The following is a 17,225-nucleotide window of genomic DNA, read 5'->3' as shown; positions in this document are numbered from 1 at the left end:
GTGCTGGGAAAACTGGACAGCTACATGTAAAAGAATGAAAGTAGAACATTCTCTAACACCATATACAAAAATAATCTCAAAGTGGATTAAAGACCTAAATATAAGACTGGATACTATAAAACTCTTAGAGGAAAACATAGGCAGAACACTCTTTGACATAAATCACAGCAATATTTTTTGGATCTGTCTCCTGAAGTAAAGGAAATAAAAGCAAAAATAAACAAATGGGACCTCATTAAACTTAAACACTTTTGCACAGCAGAGGAAACCATCAACAAAATGAAAAGACAACCTACTGAATGGAAGAAAATATTTGCAAATGATATGACCAATAAGGGATAACTTCTAATCTATTTTAACATTTGCTGATGAGATGACAGCTTTTTCCTATAGATCCAAAATGAAGTTTATCTAGGATGAACTTCTCATTCTTTAGAAACACACCATAGGCAAGAAAAGTTAATTAAAAAAAAAAAAGACAAAACATAGATATGTCAGTAGTTTCCCATGAGCTAATTGCATTAACATTTCTAAAGCCTAAAACAAATCATCCTGACTTAATTCAGTTATGGGGTTAAGAGTTCAGTTCTTTCGAAGTGAAACCACACTGATGTGTATGGCATGAACACAACTCATACTTGTTATATATGTGAGGATTTTATCTCTGCCTTCCCTCCTCCCTCTATTCTTTCAACAGCCAATTGCTAAGCTCTAAACACTAGAATTGCAAATAAGAATGAGATGTTAAGAAACATACAATAAAGAGAGGGAAAGAGGAAAGTTAACCAGAACTTAGAGCATAGTGTTGTAAGTGCTACTCAACTGCAGGATACTGGGGAGCAGGAGTTCTGGGGAGCAAGCAGCAAGACATCACTATAAAATCGCAGGGTCATGGAAGATTTTCCAGAGGAGGTGATGCTTAGATTGAGTCTTGAGGTTAAACGGACTTAGACAGTCAGAGGAGAGAGACAGTGTTGAAGGCATGATTATCATTAAATGAAACCTAATACATTTGGATAGTAATTACTTAGGCCACTTACCTTTCACCATAAGTGACACTGAGCTCATCCAGAACTCCACTGAGTTTAACCTGAAGTTCTTTTAGAATAGTACTAGCTTCAGGATCTAGCTGCAAAGAGACCATAAACAATATTACTTTGGAGTTCTGAGAGAGCATGCCTTTTATCTCTTAGAACATTTTGCTTATTACAAGGTAAACTTCAAACAATATAGCATACATATACTGTTTCCTTTCCTTTCCTTTTTTTAACCTTTGAAATCAAATGCAAAATTTAGATAATTCTAATGAAACCTGAAGAGTTCTTACATTTGAAAAAATTGATTGAAATGCATAGCATGCATACAAAAAAGAGCTAGAGAGCAAAGCCTTTGTTGGTTACAGCAGTGGGATGCAAGGTATGACAAAATATCCTACAGAACTTGATAACTTCATAACTTAGAAAACTGGTTATACATTAGTTGAACATATGTGTTGCTTGAAAATATATTTTCATTTTTAATATCCCTGTAAATAAATAGGCCCATTGAAAACTTTAAAAATGGCTAAAAATTAATTTTTGCATGTTGTGTTGTGCCTTATTTTTCCAAGTATGGAATTAAAAGTAATAAACAATTATCCTGTTGCTCCAGTGTGTTTCTCTGGGGGTGACAGGGCTAACTTTTCTTCCTGGATGCCAACTGGTAACTCAGAGTTCAAGATTCAAAGCTTCCCTTTTTATTTATGTATTTAAAAATTTTTCTTTCGGGGGGAGGGGGCAAAAGAAAAATAATTAAATCAAGAGAACATTTTATGCTTACTCTTACAATGTAGAAGCCAATTATTCTTTTTAACTGATTTCAGTGCTAAAATAATATCAATCAATATTAGAAAATAACATAATATAAATGAACACAAATAAAACATCAAACTATTAATGTGGGAGTATTTTTTTAAAATTAAAGGATGAACACAAACTTTACCAGCATTTAGAAAATTTTATCCTGTTTGTTACTTTAATTTTTGCAAACTAGTTGTCAAAATAGAATAACTTATAATAGATGTAGTGTATCTAGCTGACAGAAATTCATGTAAAGGGAAACCTAGAATATTCTCTGAAATTTAAGCCAATCTTCCTTTGAATCTTCAGAAATTCAATTTCCTACCATTAGTACCTATAGTTCTTGCCCAAGCTAAACTATTGTTGAAGAGAGGGGCATAGGATGAAGACAACTTTGGGGAGTAGAGAAAGTTAAAGGAGGACTTGGTATAAACAAGAGAACCTAAGAACACCAAATACATATATGACCCAAATCAGTTTAAACTCCTGGGAGGCAACCCAGGACCAAAAAGTGTCCCTAATAGAATACACTGGTCATAAATCTTATAACCCTCTAGGAACATTTTCTAATACTAAGAAACTATTAGGAAGAAGTATTATTTACACACCTCAGCATCTGGGTAGCTCTATGTTATGCTAACTTGATTAAAAACATTGGAGTAGAAACCAAAGATTGCATTTGACATCTGATACTTTACTGGTTATGTCAAACCAATCCTTAATGTCAATTTTCACTCAAATCTAGGTGATTTCAGGATTGGTTAGTTTCTGCTCCTTTATCAGAGCCAATGTGATTCTTCTGGACTAATTTTTTTCTGTCTCTGTCATAAGAGATTACCCGCACATGCACAGGCCACCTTAACAGATGCAGACTTCTCCAGCAGTTGGAAACTTACAATATCCCTAAGTCTCATACTTTGAGAGTTCCATTCACCTATAACCAGTTGCAAGGCAGTGATTCAGAAAAACAATTAGATATTACCCGTTTTTAAACAGCCCTGACACTGATGTGCATTTAAACATAATTAGCCTAATAAACCATATCTCCCCAACCCTTAACCAAGAAAACATATGTGAACTGCCCACCCCAATCCTAGGGAACCTTGTAAGCGGAATGTTTTTTTATCACATGTTCTTGCTATTATCCTAATACCAATTTTAGACCAACTTCACTTGGATAAAAATGTTTGGGAACAGAAAATGAGAGAAGACCTCCCATAGAATTTTCTTCATGCCCCACTCCGTGCTAAACCGTGATAGGTGGTTGTTCCCCACCCACATATCTGCCACCTCCAAGGAATGGCTCTGACAGTAGGGTTTTCTTCAGGAAATTGGGTTGCTTCTTATTTAAAGTATGTATTTTGTTTCCATATTAGTTTGATACGCAGATTGAGTTAGTTTGTTCACCTGTTAAGACAATGACTTTAAAGTCATACAGAAACGGTTAGGTAGGTCAGTTGGACGAAATTATGCTCTTTTCTTATGAATCATTTTAGTCCACCTGAGGTATTTTGTGAATGGAAATTTTCTATCAAATAATTGGTTATTACTTGAAAATCTGAAAACTGTCAAAATACAGCAATTTAAATACTGGATGACAGTTTTCATTTCCTGAGAGAAGCATGAGTTTCTAAGCAGGTACAGACAGAATGCCTTGTCATATAAACAGGAAAAAAAAAAAAAACACCAGAAAAGCTCTTGTTTCAGTTAGGTATTTGACATTTATCTGATCCAAATCATAGGATTAAACCATTAAAATAGAAGAGTAATTTTGAGGCCAATATGCAAATTGCAGGTCTTTTGTAATAATGGGCATAAATAGCATACCCATCTAATTATAAAACAATCTCTTTGGCCAGCAAATTTACCAATTCTTGAGTTCTTCTGCATTTCTTTATGTGTCCAAATTGAGAAAAATTCCTTACTCCTACAAACTCCCTAAAGTTTCTAAGAAATAATAATTTGGCATTGAGAATTTATTGCCTAAATTACCAATAGCGTATTTTACAAATTATTGGCTACCTTGGAAAGGTAAAAAGCTACCTAATTTTTTTCACAAATGTTTAAAACTTAGCTTAGTTCTGTAAGGAATATGACATCAAACATCAAAAGTAACTTGCGCCTTTTTTTGTATTTTAGAGTTATTAAAAGCAAAAAGAGAAACAGAAATAAGAAAAAAGATAATATTTCAAGCATTCAAAAGTCAAGGTTAATAAATTTATTTTAAATTAGAAACTGTATTAGAAAGTGTACCTGAACAACTTGGCTGGCAAAGTTATTTACGCCACTGAGATACTTTACACTATTGAGCTGTGGTAATATGAATGACTTCTGGAAGAGATAGCTAGAAGGCAAAATATCTTTGCAGTTTTTTGTCCTCAAGGCTCACTTCTACTTTTCCTTTAAAAGACAATTTACTTATCACCTCCTTTTACAAATCTGACCCCAGATGTCACTCACCCCAGGCAGTCAGTGGCTCTAGTTTCTGTACTAACTCTGCTGTGCACTCTTACTGCGTATACAGCCCTCTCTTTTAACTGTTCTCCTATGAATCTCTCTCTCCCACTAAACTCTGTCTTACTTAACTTTCTCTCCTGAGTGTCTGTCCCTGCAAGCCTAGGCATTTATCAAATATTTGAGGAAGGAGGTGAGGGCAGGAAGAAGCATGAAATGATTCCCTCAAAGGGAATCTTAATATCCAGAGTGCCCCTTCTCCTTAGACTGATACTTTGCGTTGACTATTAGTAGAATACTTTTGCATTTGAAATCTTTCATTCCTTAGCCACCACATATTCTGGAACTACCAAGTTAGTCCTAATTTCAAGTTTTTGTGTCATTGCCAGACCATGTCAGATTATGCCCTGATATTTGTTCGGTTCTAAAAATATGGTTACCATACCCCCACTGTATTTTTGCTTCCTAGCATAAATTCTTTCCCTAATGGACCTATAGAGAGTATATGTTTTGCACCTTCACCCATGTATCCTGGTGCTTCTCATTTGTAGGATGCTAAATAGCAAGTTTATTTTTCAAAAGACTGAGGCTTGAGAATAATAAAAAAGACATCAGGGGAAAAATGTATAAATGTCTCTTGGGTTGAAAGAAACATCATGTGTGAAGAGGTCCCATCTTAAAAGAAGCATTTTCAGCCTTATCAATTTAGAAATGAATGGGATCTTGGCTTTGAAATCGAACCTAGCTTTACATATGTCTTGCGTACTTATCACAGTAATTAGGAACAGTGTAAATAAAACCTTAAACAGAAATATCCCTTCATCCTAGCCACCTCTGGGATTGTTTTACGGAGCGGGTGGCGGTGGGAGAATGACAGCTGCATGACCTTCCCTTGCAGCACTGTCTCCAGTCCTCAATTCCCCAGATGCTCATGTCGGTTTGTGAAATACTGCGGCAGCTCAAGGCAGGTGCCCCGTTAGTATTTCACAGTCTGCCTGATCCAAACAAGCAAATGAGAACAAGTAGGAAGTGCAATCCTCTTTGAGTTTGGAGGGGAAACAGTCATAAGACGCGTACTATCACAAACTTCATAAAAGAATCTTTCTCCTTCCTTCTTCTGCTCATGGAATTGCAGGTCAGAGATGTTAGACAAAGACACAACATGTTACAGACACTACACAACACAGTTGTGACAGATTTTTGAGATGTGAAAAATAAACCAGCAATACACCAAGAACCAGTAGTGCCACAAAGCACACTGCAGAAGAAAACTGATATCAAGTTGACATTGTGCAGTATGGTAAAAGACATCTGCAGCTGTGAAACTTTACATATCGTCAGCATATACAAAAATATATTTAATAGTGTATATATGACTATATATACACATTACAAAAGGCTATTGACCATCTCCCTCCTCCTATTCACACTTCCGATGTATTTACTGAAGTATTCTGTTGCGGAGTAATGATCACCTTAGCTGTTAATGGTATTTTAGATTGTTAGCATTTCCTGTTCTTTAGCTAAGCCATGTAAAAACTTGATTATGTCACTCTCCGTAGCAAAGAGATACACTGCTAATGACCTCTGAGATATTTGGCAAATGCAGGCATAAAAACATACCCACCTCTTTTCCTCCCATGGATTCAAACATTTTTTCCAGCTGAACCCGCAATTGTTGAATATTGTTCATCAATATACAGGGCTTTAAATAAAGCAAACAAAACAAAAAATACATTAAATTATTGAATGAGTTTACCTTCAATGTGATAGTATACAACTATCACCTAAGTTCAATTCTATTTGGCAAACAGAATAATTATGCTATTTTAAGATTATACTTTTTAACAGTTAAGAATTGAAGAGAGAAAATATGACCACTTTGGGGAATGAAATTTAATAATATACTTAGACAATAAACCATTGGAGACCTATTACTAGAAGTTATTTTATTCTTAGCATTGTGGCATTTTGTACTTCAAAATTAACCAAATTCAGTTCACTTTTTTAAAGATTTACTTTAAGAAAAACAAACTAGTTTAAACTATTCTATTATTTCACTGTTTCAAAAGCTAAAACACCATCTGAATTTCAGAAATGCAAAAAAAAAAAAAAAAAAACCCAAAAAACCTTTAATAAATTCTGGCTATCGATAAAGGCCGCCCCTTGGTATTCAAGGCCCTTAGTTATACAGCTCCAAACCATGCTTGTCTTCTCCTCTCCCTCTACTGTACTATGATGAACTCTCAACTACAAGAGGCTTGCTTCCCACCTCCCCAACACCTGTGCTTTCCAGACTCCGTGGCTCGGCTTAGCATGTAGGCCCTTCACTTGAACTTCTTCACCTATTTCAGTCATGTCCATCATTCAGGTTAGGGCTTTGTTTTCCCAGATTGTATCTTTTTTGTCACTCACTTGAGATTGTATCTTTTTTGTCACTCACTTGACATTTGTTTTATTTAACTTCACGTTTGAGTTGCTTTTGACTGTCTTGCCAGCTGACCTTAAACGCACTGTATGTGCCTCTGTGTCTTTTTCTGCTTTTTCTTACAGAGTACTGCACGGAGCCTCACACATAATACATGCTTTAAAAATGTTCCTTGACTTGTTTCCAAGGAGGCAGAAATATAACAATCACATTAAGATGTAAAGCTTTCTGACAGGACTAGATGTGTCCTCAGAATAGTAGAAATTAATTTATAATGGAATTCAGAATAGTTATGGAATAATTTAATATTTGCTACATACTGATTCTGAAGAGCCAGCATATCAATGGCAGAAAAGAGTGAAAGAAAGGAAAATGGATATGCCTTCCAAGGTGCTGGGAAATGAGCCAATAATGAGTCAGAGAGAGGCCTGCAAAGGACTTCCAGGACATCAGAGAGGTGTTAGTGCTCATCAGTGGAAAGATTTTATTATTGTTTTAACCGTATTACTGACCTTTGAAAAACTTTCTATTTGACTCTTAAAGTGACCACATCCTAACTTCAGTTTACGAAAACAATTTAGAACTGCTACTCTTAATTCCAGGCACTTAAATATTTTCTTTTTTTTAACACAGAGATTTATCTCCTATAGATTTTGTTCAGTAAGCTGAACCACAATGTTCTACAAATGACTCAGATTGCCAGCTGTGATGGAGAGTCACTGGATCCAGGCCTAATCCTTTCTGTGGCATGTATGATCAGATTTTCAGGGTTTCCGCATCTTGACCCAATGTCAACAAACTGAACCAACAGAGCTTTTTCCTTTAGGGTATAGGGCCGTTGGGGTTTTTTCTTTTTCATTGCAGAGGGGAAAGAACTAAGGAAGAGCATGACTCAAGGAGAAGCAGGAAGACTACATGGGTAAAGGTGTAATCACCCTGCTTTTCATGGGTCTAAGTTAGCTGGGTAGTCTCTTTTATGATTATTTGATATTAGCATTCAAGCTTATCTCTTTTGACACATGTAATAGTACTTTAGTTCCAGCTTTACAAATTAAACCAACCTCCAAGCCTTCTTAATATAATAATTTCCGATGGCAAAGAGCTACTAAGAAGCCAAATGAACAAAGACACTTGGGCTCACTTGGCACAGATTGCCACTGACCTGGGTAAGGCTACATATAAAAAAAGAGATGCAGTTATCCAGACGGAGATAAAAATAAACATGAGACTTTCCTCTTTGATTAAGCTTCCCCTGACCTTGACATGTTCAAATTTCAATTTTATTGAATCAATTTATCAAAACAGTACTGAGAATTGAATTACACAACTCTACCTTAAACCTAATCGGGGAACAACTTTTACTTTAAAGACTTCAGTGGTAAACGAAAAACAAGCAAAGACAGCTAAAAATACCCATAGTAAAGGGAACATTAACTGAATTTAGAAGCATCATTTGTTGGTGAGTTTAGTTAGATAAAAATAACCTATGTTTGAAGTTAATTTTTAATCTTTGTATATTTTGGCTTTTCCCCTAAAAATGTCATAATGTATTTCATTTGCTCTAAACCTGGAACAAAGTTAGGAACCTAAAGTGCAACGAATATAAAAGTTAGATTTGCTCAGACTATGGCCATTTCTACATGACCCAAATATATTTTTTTTTACCAAAGTATAGTTGATGGACAATATAAGTTACAGGTGTACAGTATAGTGATTCCCAATTTTAAAAGGTTATACTCTATTATAGTTATTATAAAATATTGGCTACATTCCCCATGTTGTACAATATATCCTGTAGCTTATTTTATACATAATAGTTTGTAACTCTTAATTCTCTACCCCTATATTGCCCCTTCTCCCTTCCCTCTCCCCACTCATAACCACTAGCTTGTTTTCTATATCTGTGAGTCGGCTTCGTTTTGGTTATATTCACTAGTTTGTTGTATTTTTTAGATTCCACCAAATTATGTTTTTGAGTTGAAAAAGATTTAAAAAATAAATCAAGCATTTCTGATTTAGATAATGCTGCTTTGCTATAATGTGGAGTGTGGAAGAATGGATTGAAAACTTGTGACCCATTCCAAATTTAAAATGTCACAGAAGAAAAAAAATTCTGTCACAGATATTCTGTTTAACTGTCGTCTATAATTCTGACCCCTGGGAAAGCAAGTGTTATGGTCATCTCTTAGAAGATGTCTCTCTTTAAAAGTTTCTAGTGCAATTTGCAGATGAAATAGGAATATTGTCATATATATACAGAGAAAATAAAAAATAATAATGTTTCAATGTTCTTGATATTTAAAGAAATCTGTAACAGCAGTGATATGTACACACACAAATGTATAAAAGCACTTCTTCAATTTATCTCAGCTGAAAGCTTAAACTAAGCAGCTAACTGATATCCTTTCATGGAAAAGCTAAAATGATACTTGGCATTTGAATGAGAGTCTAAGACTGGTCAAGATATCAGTAATTAGGAAAGAAAAGCATTGAGGAAGGAAAAGTAAGTTCCTGTGCTATAATATTTCAATGACTTTTTTAAAATTTGATTTTGAAAAGTATAAAATATAAAGGAAAAATACAGAGAATAATACAATAAATGCTGGTTTATCATTTTTCTCCTTTAAAAAATAAAATATACTATAAACTCTGCAAGGGCCTTTTAAGGCTACTTTTCCTTTCTGAATGACAGGAATTAGCCTTAATAATTCACAGCCACCTTTCAAAATCTTCAGTTTGGCTGTCCTAGTAAATCAGAAGCTTTTCTGAAATTATCTGTCACTGTTTTGATTTTCAATATAATACTTTTCAAGTGTATTATAAATTTAATTGTAGCTGTATGCTTTCAATAAATAAATACTCTATCTTGCCTATTAGAGTACTTATATAACCAATGGCAATTAGAACTCACTGCTGAGATACCTGGGAGTTTCAGTAAAATTTCTAGGTAGCATTTTCCTTTAAGGAAAAGAAGCATCTTTTGGGACCCTCAAGAACCATTAGGACTGACTTATCTTAATGAGCTCTCAGCAAGAGGTCAAGGAGGTTTCAGCAAGAATTCTCTTTAAGACTTGCCTGATAGTGGGAACTGATTTTTTGAGGGAGAAAAAAACACCCTGATTTTTGTCTTGAAAAATCTAGTACTGATTTTTTTTGCGGTACGTGGGACTCTCACTGTTGTGGCCTCTCCCGTTGCAGAGCACAGGCTCCGGATGCGCAGGCCCAGTGGCCATGGCTCATGGGCCCAGCCGCTCCGCGGCATGTGGGATCTTCCCGGACTGGGGCACGAACCCGTGTCCCCTGCTTCGGCAGGTGGACTCTCAACCACTGCGCCACCAGGGAAGCCCTAGTACTGACTTTTAAAATATTTTTTTCAGTCTTTAAAAAAAAAATCCTATGTTGCTGACAGATTTCTCCTAAAATTATACATGGTGAATAGAAAGATTTTACCCTCTACCATAAAATAACACTGATTATATTCTAAATTAGTTTATCTTACTTCTCTTCATTCCTTTTATTAAGCTGCAATACTGGCTTAGATTTTATCAATGTTTTCTCAATCATCCAAAAAATAAAAGGCTAAGTTAATAATTCAGAGTATAAATTAGCATCACTCCTTACATTAACCATCCTTTTCAATTTATTTGAAAACTGAAAGGCTAAATTATACTCATTTTGGTATTGGTGCCAAAACTACCCTAGTTGGTATTAACGATAAACAACTTTTTAACTCCTAGGTCCCAGCTCCAGTGTTTACAATGATGAGGGTTTTCAGCTGTTTATATGAGCCTTATTCCTTATCATCATGGAAAACCACAAGCTGGCTGGCATTGAGATGCTCTCAACCTTCCTTTGAATTCTATTTTGTACCAGTTCAGGACTACTAGGAAATTTTCAAACAATTTCTTGAGATCCCTATTTTCTATCATCCTGTATGAGAACAGAAAGAAAACAACTTCCTTTGCTTACTTATTAGTTTGAAGAAGTGGTTCTCAACTGAGGAATACTTGAAAGTAGAGACATTTTTACTTACCACATTTTCCTTATCACAGTATGAACTGAAATCACTTGATACAATTGCAGCATACTGAAGCAGAACTTTATTGATGGTCTAGGAAAAAACATTGTGAAATGTATCCAGGTAAGTAAAGACCTATATGTATGTATATACAGATATATGTATCTATCTACACACACACACACACACACACGCACGCACACACACACACACATACTCCAGGTTATGTTAACTGGGAAAACTTTTCTAATGTCATTTTCAGCTGAACAATGGCCATAAGTAGTGATTAAATCTACACCCTTGCCAAAAGAAGGATCTCAATTTAACTATTATATTTAGATGACAATTTGTAATATTTCTGAGTACATTTGGAAGATATTCCACGTGCATCCATTCCATTTTAATACAACCAGCTCCATCACAAAATTCTTTATTTCTAACTTATCTAAATACTCAGAAGGTATACTGTTTGGTGGTAACCTCCTCTATGCTTGGATACTTATTACCTAATGCCCCCTAATGATTTTTCTTTTCCTGAATGAATGACACTTCATGCTTTCATCATCTCTCATGGTTTCTAGTTCCCATCCTCACCCCTGCGCCCCTCACACACACACACACACACGCACCCCTACCATGACAAAATTCCTTGTGATGGTTATTTTTTCAACTTTCTGCCTTGTTCCTAAATACCTCATTATGAGAGGGGTGTCAGAACATTCCCATATATGTCACTTAGCAATGAATATTTTCAGTAATTTTCTATGATAAGGAGCCTTACTAATAACAAGACCACCTCTTAAGACCTAAACTTCAGCTTTTGTTGCACCACACTATCTCAATACATTTACCTTTAATTAGTAAGTTATTTATTGGTGCAATATTTGCGAAAAATATTGCCTAATCCTTCCCCTCTTTCTGTCTTTTTCATCTTAATTCTAAATTCTCCTTCTTCAACTAATAACTCTCTCTGAGCCTAAGGATGCCCTCTGCTCCCATTAATTATGCAAAATAAGGGAAAATGAACAAACTTTGTTACATTTTATTTCAACTACTTAAAGAGATATTGATGAGTTTGCACCCTACTGCTGTTACTTACAGAGCTTGAATTATCATAAGTCCAATGTGGACATGATTTTCTTAGAAGAGAGAAAGCAACAAGAGCAGTAGATACAGACCATCTCTTTCCATAGAAAAGCAAAGACAAAAAAGATTTTATTTTTTGTATAACCTATTCGTCTGAATTTTCTTTGCGGCTCAAAATCAACTTGGGGAGACAGTCCAAGGAGTTAAACTAAAGGAGAGATGTTTAATTTACAAAGCTGAATTCACCGAATGTGACTATGAACTCGTTTTATAGACTTTAAAAATCACAATGAAAACCTGAAACCTGAAATTAGGGATAACAGAAAATCCATAGTTTGTGGAAGTACAAGGTAAAGTGATAATATGCATCAATTTAAATGGAAGACTGGCTTTGGAAAATATAACATCTTATCAAGCAGCAGACCAATAAATCTAGGAAAACAGGTGGTGGATCAGACTGAAGTATCTTCCAAATGCACCTGTCCAAAACTTATTTTAGATGTAATGTTGAAAATTACTTTGGGACTTCCCTAATGAGTGCTGATTTACTCATACATATGAATACTACTCTCAATTTACAGGTTCTTATGATAGTGTTACCTGCAGGAATCATTTCACTATATGGCAAGAACAAAAACCAACAGAAGCCTGACTTTAGGAGCTTGTTGCAACTCAGACTATCACTTGTTCAAGATTTAGTTTGGGCAGGGGAATCCAGACATCCATTTCTGATTATTCTTAAGGTCTTCCCCTGGTCTAATTCTTGCCTCTACTTTATAGGAAAAACCTAGTCCCTTGAATTCCTGCTGGGAGGAAACTGATCCTACAATCTCGCATCCACTAGCCTACAAATGCCAGTGGTTAGCAAGTCCGGATAGGTTGCATTTAAGGAAAAGGGCTCAGCCATGTAGGATGTAGTTTAAGGCCTTGTGCCCATAAGAGTTGTGGGTACACTGGCTATAACAACATCCATTTCTTTGTGAGTATACAAAGTACACCGGAATGAAAGTGTTCATGTACAATTCAGGGGCAACCTCGATTTCATTCTAATTTATTCAACAAAGTAAAACCACTACTATACATTAGTTCTTTAATTAATACTAGTGAGTACAGTTGAACCTTAAACAACCAGGGGGTTAGGGGCGCTGACCTTCCGCACAGTGGAAAATCTACTTATAACTTATAGTCAGCCTTCCATATCTGTAGTTCTTCCATATCTCCGAATTCAACCAACCACAGATCATGTAGGACTGTAGTATTCACTATTTAAAAACTGCGGACCCCCATAGTTCAAACCCACGTTGTTCAAGGGTCATCTGTAGTTAGTTAAGACATGTCTACTTCAGGCATGTCTCCAACAGTATCATAACCATCACCTGGGAACTTGTTGGAAATCTAAATGCCCTGATCCAGTCCCAGATCTACTGAGGCAGCAATTCTGGGGTTGAGTCCCAGCAATTTATGTTTTAACAAGCCTCCAGGTGGTAGTGGTGCAAGCTGAAGTTTGAGAACCATTGTCCTACCTAATGCACAGCAGGGTGGAGATAGCTCTTCAGAGAGAACCAGTTGATGGAAGGGGTACCTAGGAAGGCCTGGAAGGTAGGATTTCTGAGTGTGTGAACTTAGGTCATGATTTTCTTTTTGGTGGACTGTTGGGCTTCGGCAGTGGGGACAGTATAGAGAGAAAGACAGAGAGAGCCCCTGCTTGTGCTTTTCGAGCCCCTGCTTGTGCCCTCCCTGTTCCTACACTCTGCCTCTAAAACAGCCAGTGACGTCTGTACAAATCAAAATTGACTCTCGTTCAGTCTGGACTCTTCCCCATTGCACTCATTTATTGCTAATTAAAATCTGTCCTTACAACTTTAACTAGTATCTGGCTTTGTTTATTTTTGACAAAGGCTCCCCCATAGGGTTGCCCAACCGGTATCTGATGTTGGGTGGGCAGGAAGTAAATCTTTGTTGTGTTAAATCATACAGTTTCTTGGTTTCCTTGTTACCTCAGCAAAACTACCCTACTACAGTTAATAAAGATGCTGCCTCCTACAAGAAGCCCTTTCCTAATCCACCTGTCAGTGAACCAGGCTTAAACTTTTCTAAGAGCCAGAGCCAATGACAGGGTCAGGCTCAAGCCTCCCATTCATAAAGGGTCTCAAATTTAGACTTTTTGTGAGAACGCAAATGAAGTAATCTACTCTTGTGTTGGCGTCTGTGGTTGAAAGCAGTGGCATGTTAAATGTATACATCTTTTAGGGGCTGAATTTTGTCCCTCAAAATTTATATGTTGAAACCCTAACTCCTGATATCTCAGAATATGACTGTATTTGGAGACAGGGCCTTTCAAAAAGTGAGTTAGTTAAAATAAGGCCATTAGTGTGAGCCCTAATCCAATATGACTGGTGTCTTTATAAGAAGAGAAAATTTAGACACACATAGAAACACCAGGGTTGCAGGTACACAGAGGAAAGACTGTGTGAGGACACAGTGAGAAGATAGTCATCTGCAAGAAGCCCTGAGAGCCCTCAGAAGACAACAAACCTGCTGACACCTTGATCTTGGATTTACAGTTTCCAGAACTGTGAGAAAATTAATTTTTACTGTTTAGGCCACCATTCTGTGGTATTTTATTTATGGCAGCCCTAGCAAATTAATATGTCTTAAATATTATACAGTTTCACTGAGTTTTGGCATGTCTTTATTTTTTAACATGATCTATATATATCTCTCTCTACCTCTCTCTATATATATCTATATAGAAGATAGAGAGATATAGATATACACTAGGCCTTTTTCAACCTCTGAGATACCCTGATTATAGCATTTGACTTTTTCATAGTTGTTTATAGGTTTGGCCATCTCATTATAGGTCTCTGAGGTCAGAGATTGTGCTTCTTCATGACTACATCTCTTAAAGTGGCTAGTAAATTGTGCAAGTGAGGCAAAGAGTAAGCCCTTGTCAAATAAACAGCCAGCTGAAACCTCTGCCATCATCCAACCCATGAAGCCAGGCTTATCCTTAGGGCCGTCAGGCATAGGGGTGTGTAGGTCATTGCCCTACATCCCTACATCTGTCATATCAGTACCGTGATTCAAAATCTCCAAATATTCACTGTTTCTTAAACTGTTCAAAAGATTAAGTATAAACTTCTCAGCCTGGGAAGCAGAGCTCTTCAAGATCTGGACCCATCCTCACTCTCCTAACATTCCCCACTACTTCTCCCAGAACAGATTTTTTTTTTCCTTTTCTTTTCCTTTTTTTTGCTTTTTTGCCAGAGGATTGTTTCTCCCTGCTCTTCACGTCACGCTCAGCTTTTCCTTTCCCTTTGTTCCTGCTATTCCCGTGGCTTACAATACTTTTCTAACTTCACCTTTTTAGGCTGAATGAGCCCTGTTTTCCCAGGGAAACTGTATTTCAGCTCTCATTAGTTTTCCTTCCGCTCAACTTACTGTGCACTCTACCGTGCTTGAGACTGAATTGTGGACCTCTTCATGCCATCTTCCAATTAGTTCATGTCATGTGGTCTTGAGTATTTTATATATATATATAAAGATTTGAAGGGCCAGAGACAGCATTTTTTATTTCTTATACTTCCCCAGAAACTTTTGCAAAATAGTAAGTACTTTGCAAGCCTTCTTAGACAGTAAGAGGAGGAAGAGGTCTTCAGAGGAATCTGGTTGCTCAAAATCAATTTGCCAACTAAGAAAACTAAACTCATAAAAATCAAGGGACTTTGTGACCTTGCTTGTGACCACCTAGAGGGTGGGTGGGAGACATAAGAGGGAGAGGATATGGGGATATATGTATACGTATGGCTAATTCACTTTGTTATACAGCAGAAACTAACACACCATTGTAAAGCAATTATACTCCAATAAAGATGTTAAAAAAAAAAATCAAGGGAACTGCTCAGACCCACACTACAGTTATTGGCTGATTTGAAGTTAGAACTCAGTTTTCATTACTCCAAGTTCAAATACTTTTTATCGTACTACTGATTAAAAAAAATACCTGCGATTTGAATATGAAATTCCAAGATTTATTTTCAGCTACAAAGCTGAAATAGAAATTAATTTGGCCACCTAAGGTAGTCTCATCAGTTACAAATGACTGAGTCATTCATGTGAATAACAGATATTTTAAGATGATAAATCCATACTTAGGAAACAGGAAGGGTAAAAAGAGAGTTAGATGACAAACCTGAAACAGCCTATTTTTACTGGAATTAGAAAATTAAATTGGGGTACTAGTCAGACAAGACTAATGCTACAAAACAACAGCATTTTTCAAATTCTGTGCAGGAAAATAACAACATGCCATAGTCCCAGCGAAGAAAGGATTCATTCCATTTAACCTACCTTTGCAAATCTTCTCATTAAGTGAGCTAATGCTTCAGGATTGGGGCATTCCAGTTTCTTAATAATCTCAAAGCTCTGATTAAGCTGAGCAAAGACATCAACCACAGAGGAAGAAAACAGTGCGTGATCAGATGTCTGCTGGAACTGAGGGGAGAAAAGGTGAAACCATCCTCATAAGCGTACTTTAGAGGGACTGTGGAAGGAATCTTCATTATTTCACAAAAACAGCTCAATCTCCTATATCATGTACTTTCATTTCCCAGTAATACAATGCTTGCTCATTTTAAAATCATCCATCTCCTTTTCTGGAAAGTGTAGTAAAACTAATATCATGGGGCAGGTTGCTATTAATTGGTTTCTCCATTACTGAATTGAGGGACTGGTTCTTTCAATTTCTCATTCCCCACAGGCATTAGGATGGTTTAGCAAGCCGATTGTGGCTCAAGACATTTGATTTGCTCCAGAGGGATTGGGAGGGTGTCTGTTCCTAATCTTGGAATCCTGGAAGGGTTCCAGAACAACAGGGGAGCTTTGTATAAGCCCACTGAACTTGCAGATTCAGACCAATTCAAGGAGTAAAGAATCTTGGGGTAAAAGGGTGATCGATTTTTTTTAAAAGCAATTCCCTAGGGTTCTTATCAGCATTTAAAATTGTGTTTTAATTATATTTTGGTAATGAGAGGATTAAAATTAAACTTAATAGCAATAAGCCTAAAAATTCCCATTAGTTTAAAAGTGAGCAGTGTAAATGAATCTTGACAATAAGCAATCTGAAAGTCATTTAAACTCACTCCATCTTTTTTGTCTCTTCCCAGGGCTCCATTAAGGAACTCCATTGACACGTCTTCATTTTCATCTAGCCACTGCATGACAAAAGGTTCAAACCACCTGAAAAAAAACAATAGTATTGCATACTATAAAAGATGTCATTTGCACATGATTAACAGTGAATACTGCTCTTTTCTTATCTGAGAGTAATTCAGGACCAAAAATCTCTTTTCATTCTCTTTTTCTAGTTCTGCTACCTTGAAGACCTTTAGTTTCACTT

At 36.3% G+C, this 17,225-nt stretch overlaps 1 protein-coding gene across 4 annotated transcripts in view; it reads right to left on the bottom strand.

The window, feature by feature from the left end:
• UNC13C (unc-13 homolog C) overlaps window positions 1–17,225 on the bottom strand; it is a 615,854-nt gene that overhangs the window by 82,617 nt on the left and 516,012 nt on the right. For all 4 annotated transcript variants that reach the window (XM_067747577.1, XM_067747567.1, XM_067747553.1 and 1 more), the window contains 5 exons: window positions 16,969–17,065; window positions 16,178–16,321; window positions 10,754–10,831; window positions 5,920–5,997; window positions 1,041–1,129 (listed from right to left, as the gene is read on the bottom strand). In XM_067747577.1, the coding sequence (XP_067603678.1) occupies window positions 1,041–1,129; window positions 5,920–5,997; window positions 10,754–10,831; window positions 16,178–16,321; window positions 16,969–17,065 (486 nt within the window). The remainder of the gene's footprint in view (window positions 1–1,040; window positions 1,130–5,919; window positions 5,998–10,753; window positions 10,832–16,177; window positions 16,322–16,968; window positions 17,066–17,225) is intronic.

Source organism: Pseudorca crassidens, chromosome 1 (genome assembly GCF_039906515.1).
Source record: "Pseudorca crassidens isolate mPseCra1 chromosome 1, mPseCra1.hap1, whole genome shotgun sequence".
Taxonomy (NCBI): Eukaryota; Metazoa; Chordata; class Mammalia; order Artiodactyla; family Delphinidae; genus Pseudorca; species Pseudorca crassidens.
Note: the sequence above shows the minus strand (reverse complement) of the source record. Positions and strands in the feature narration are given on the sequence as shown.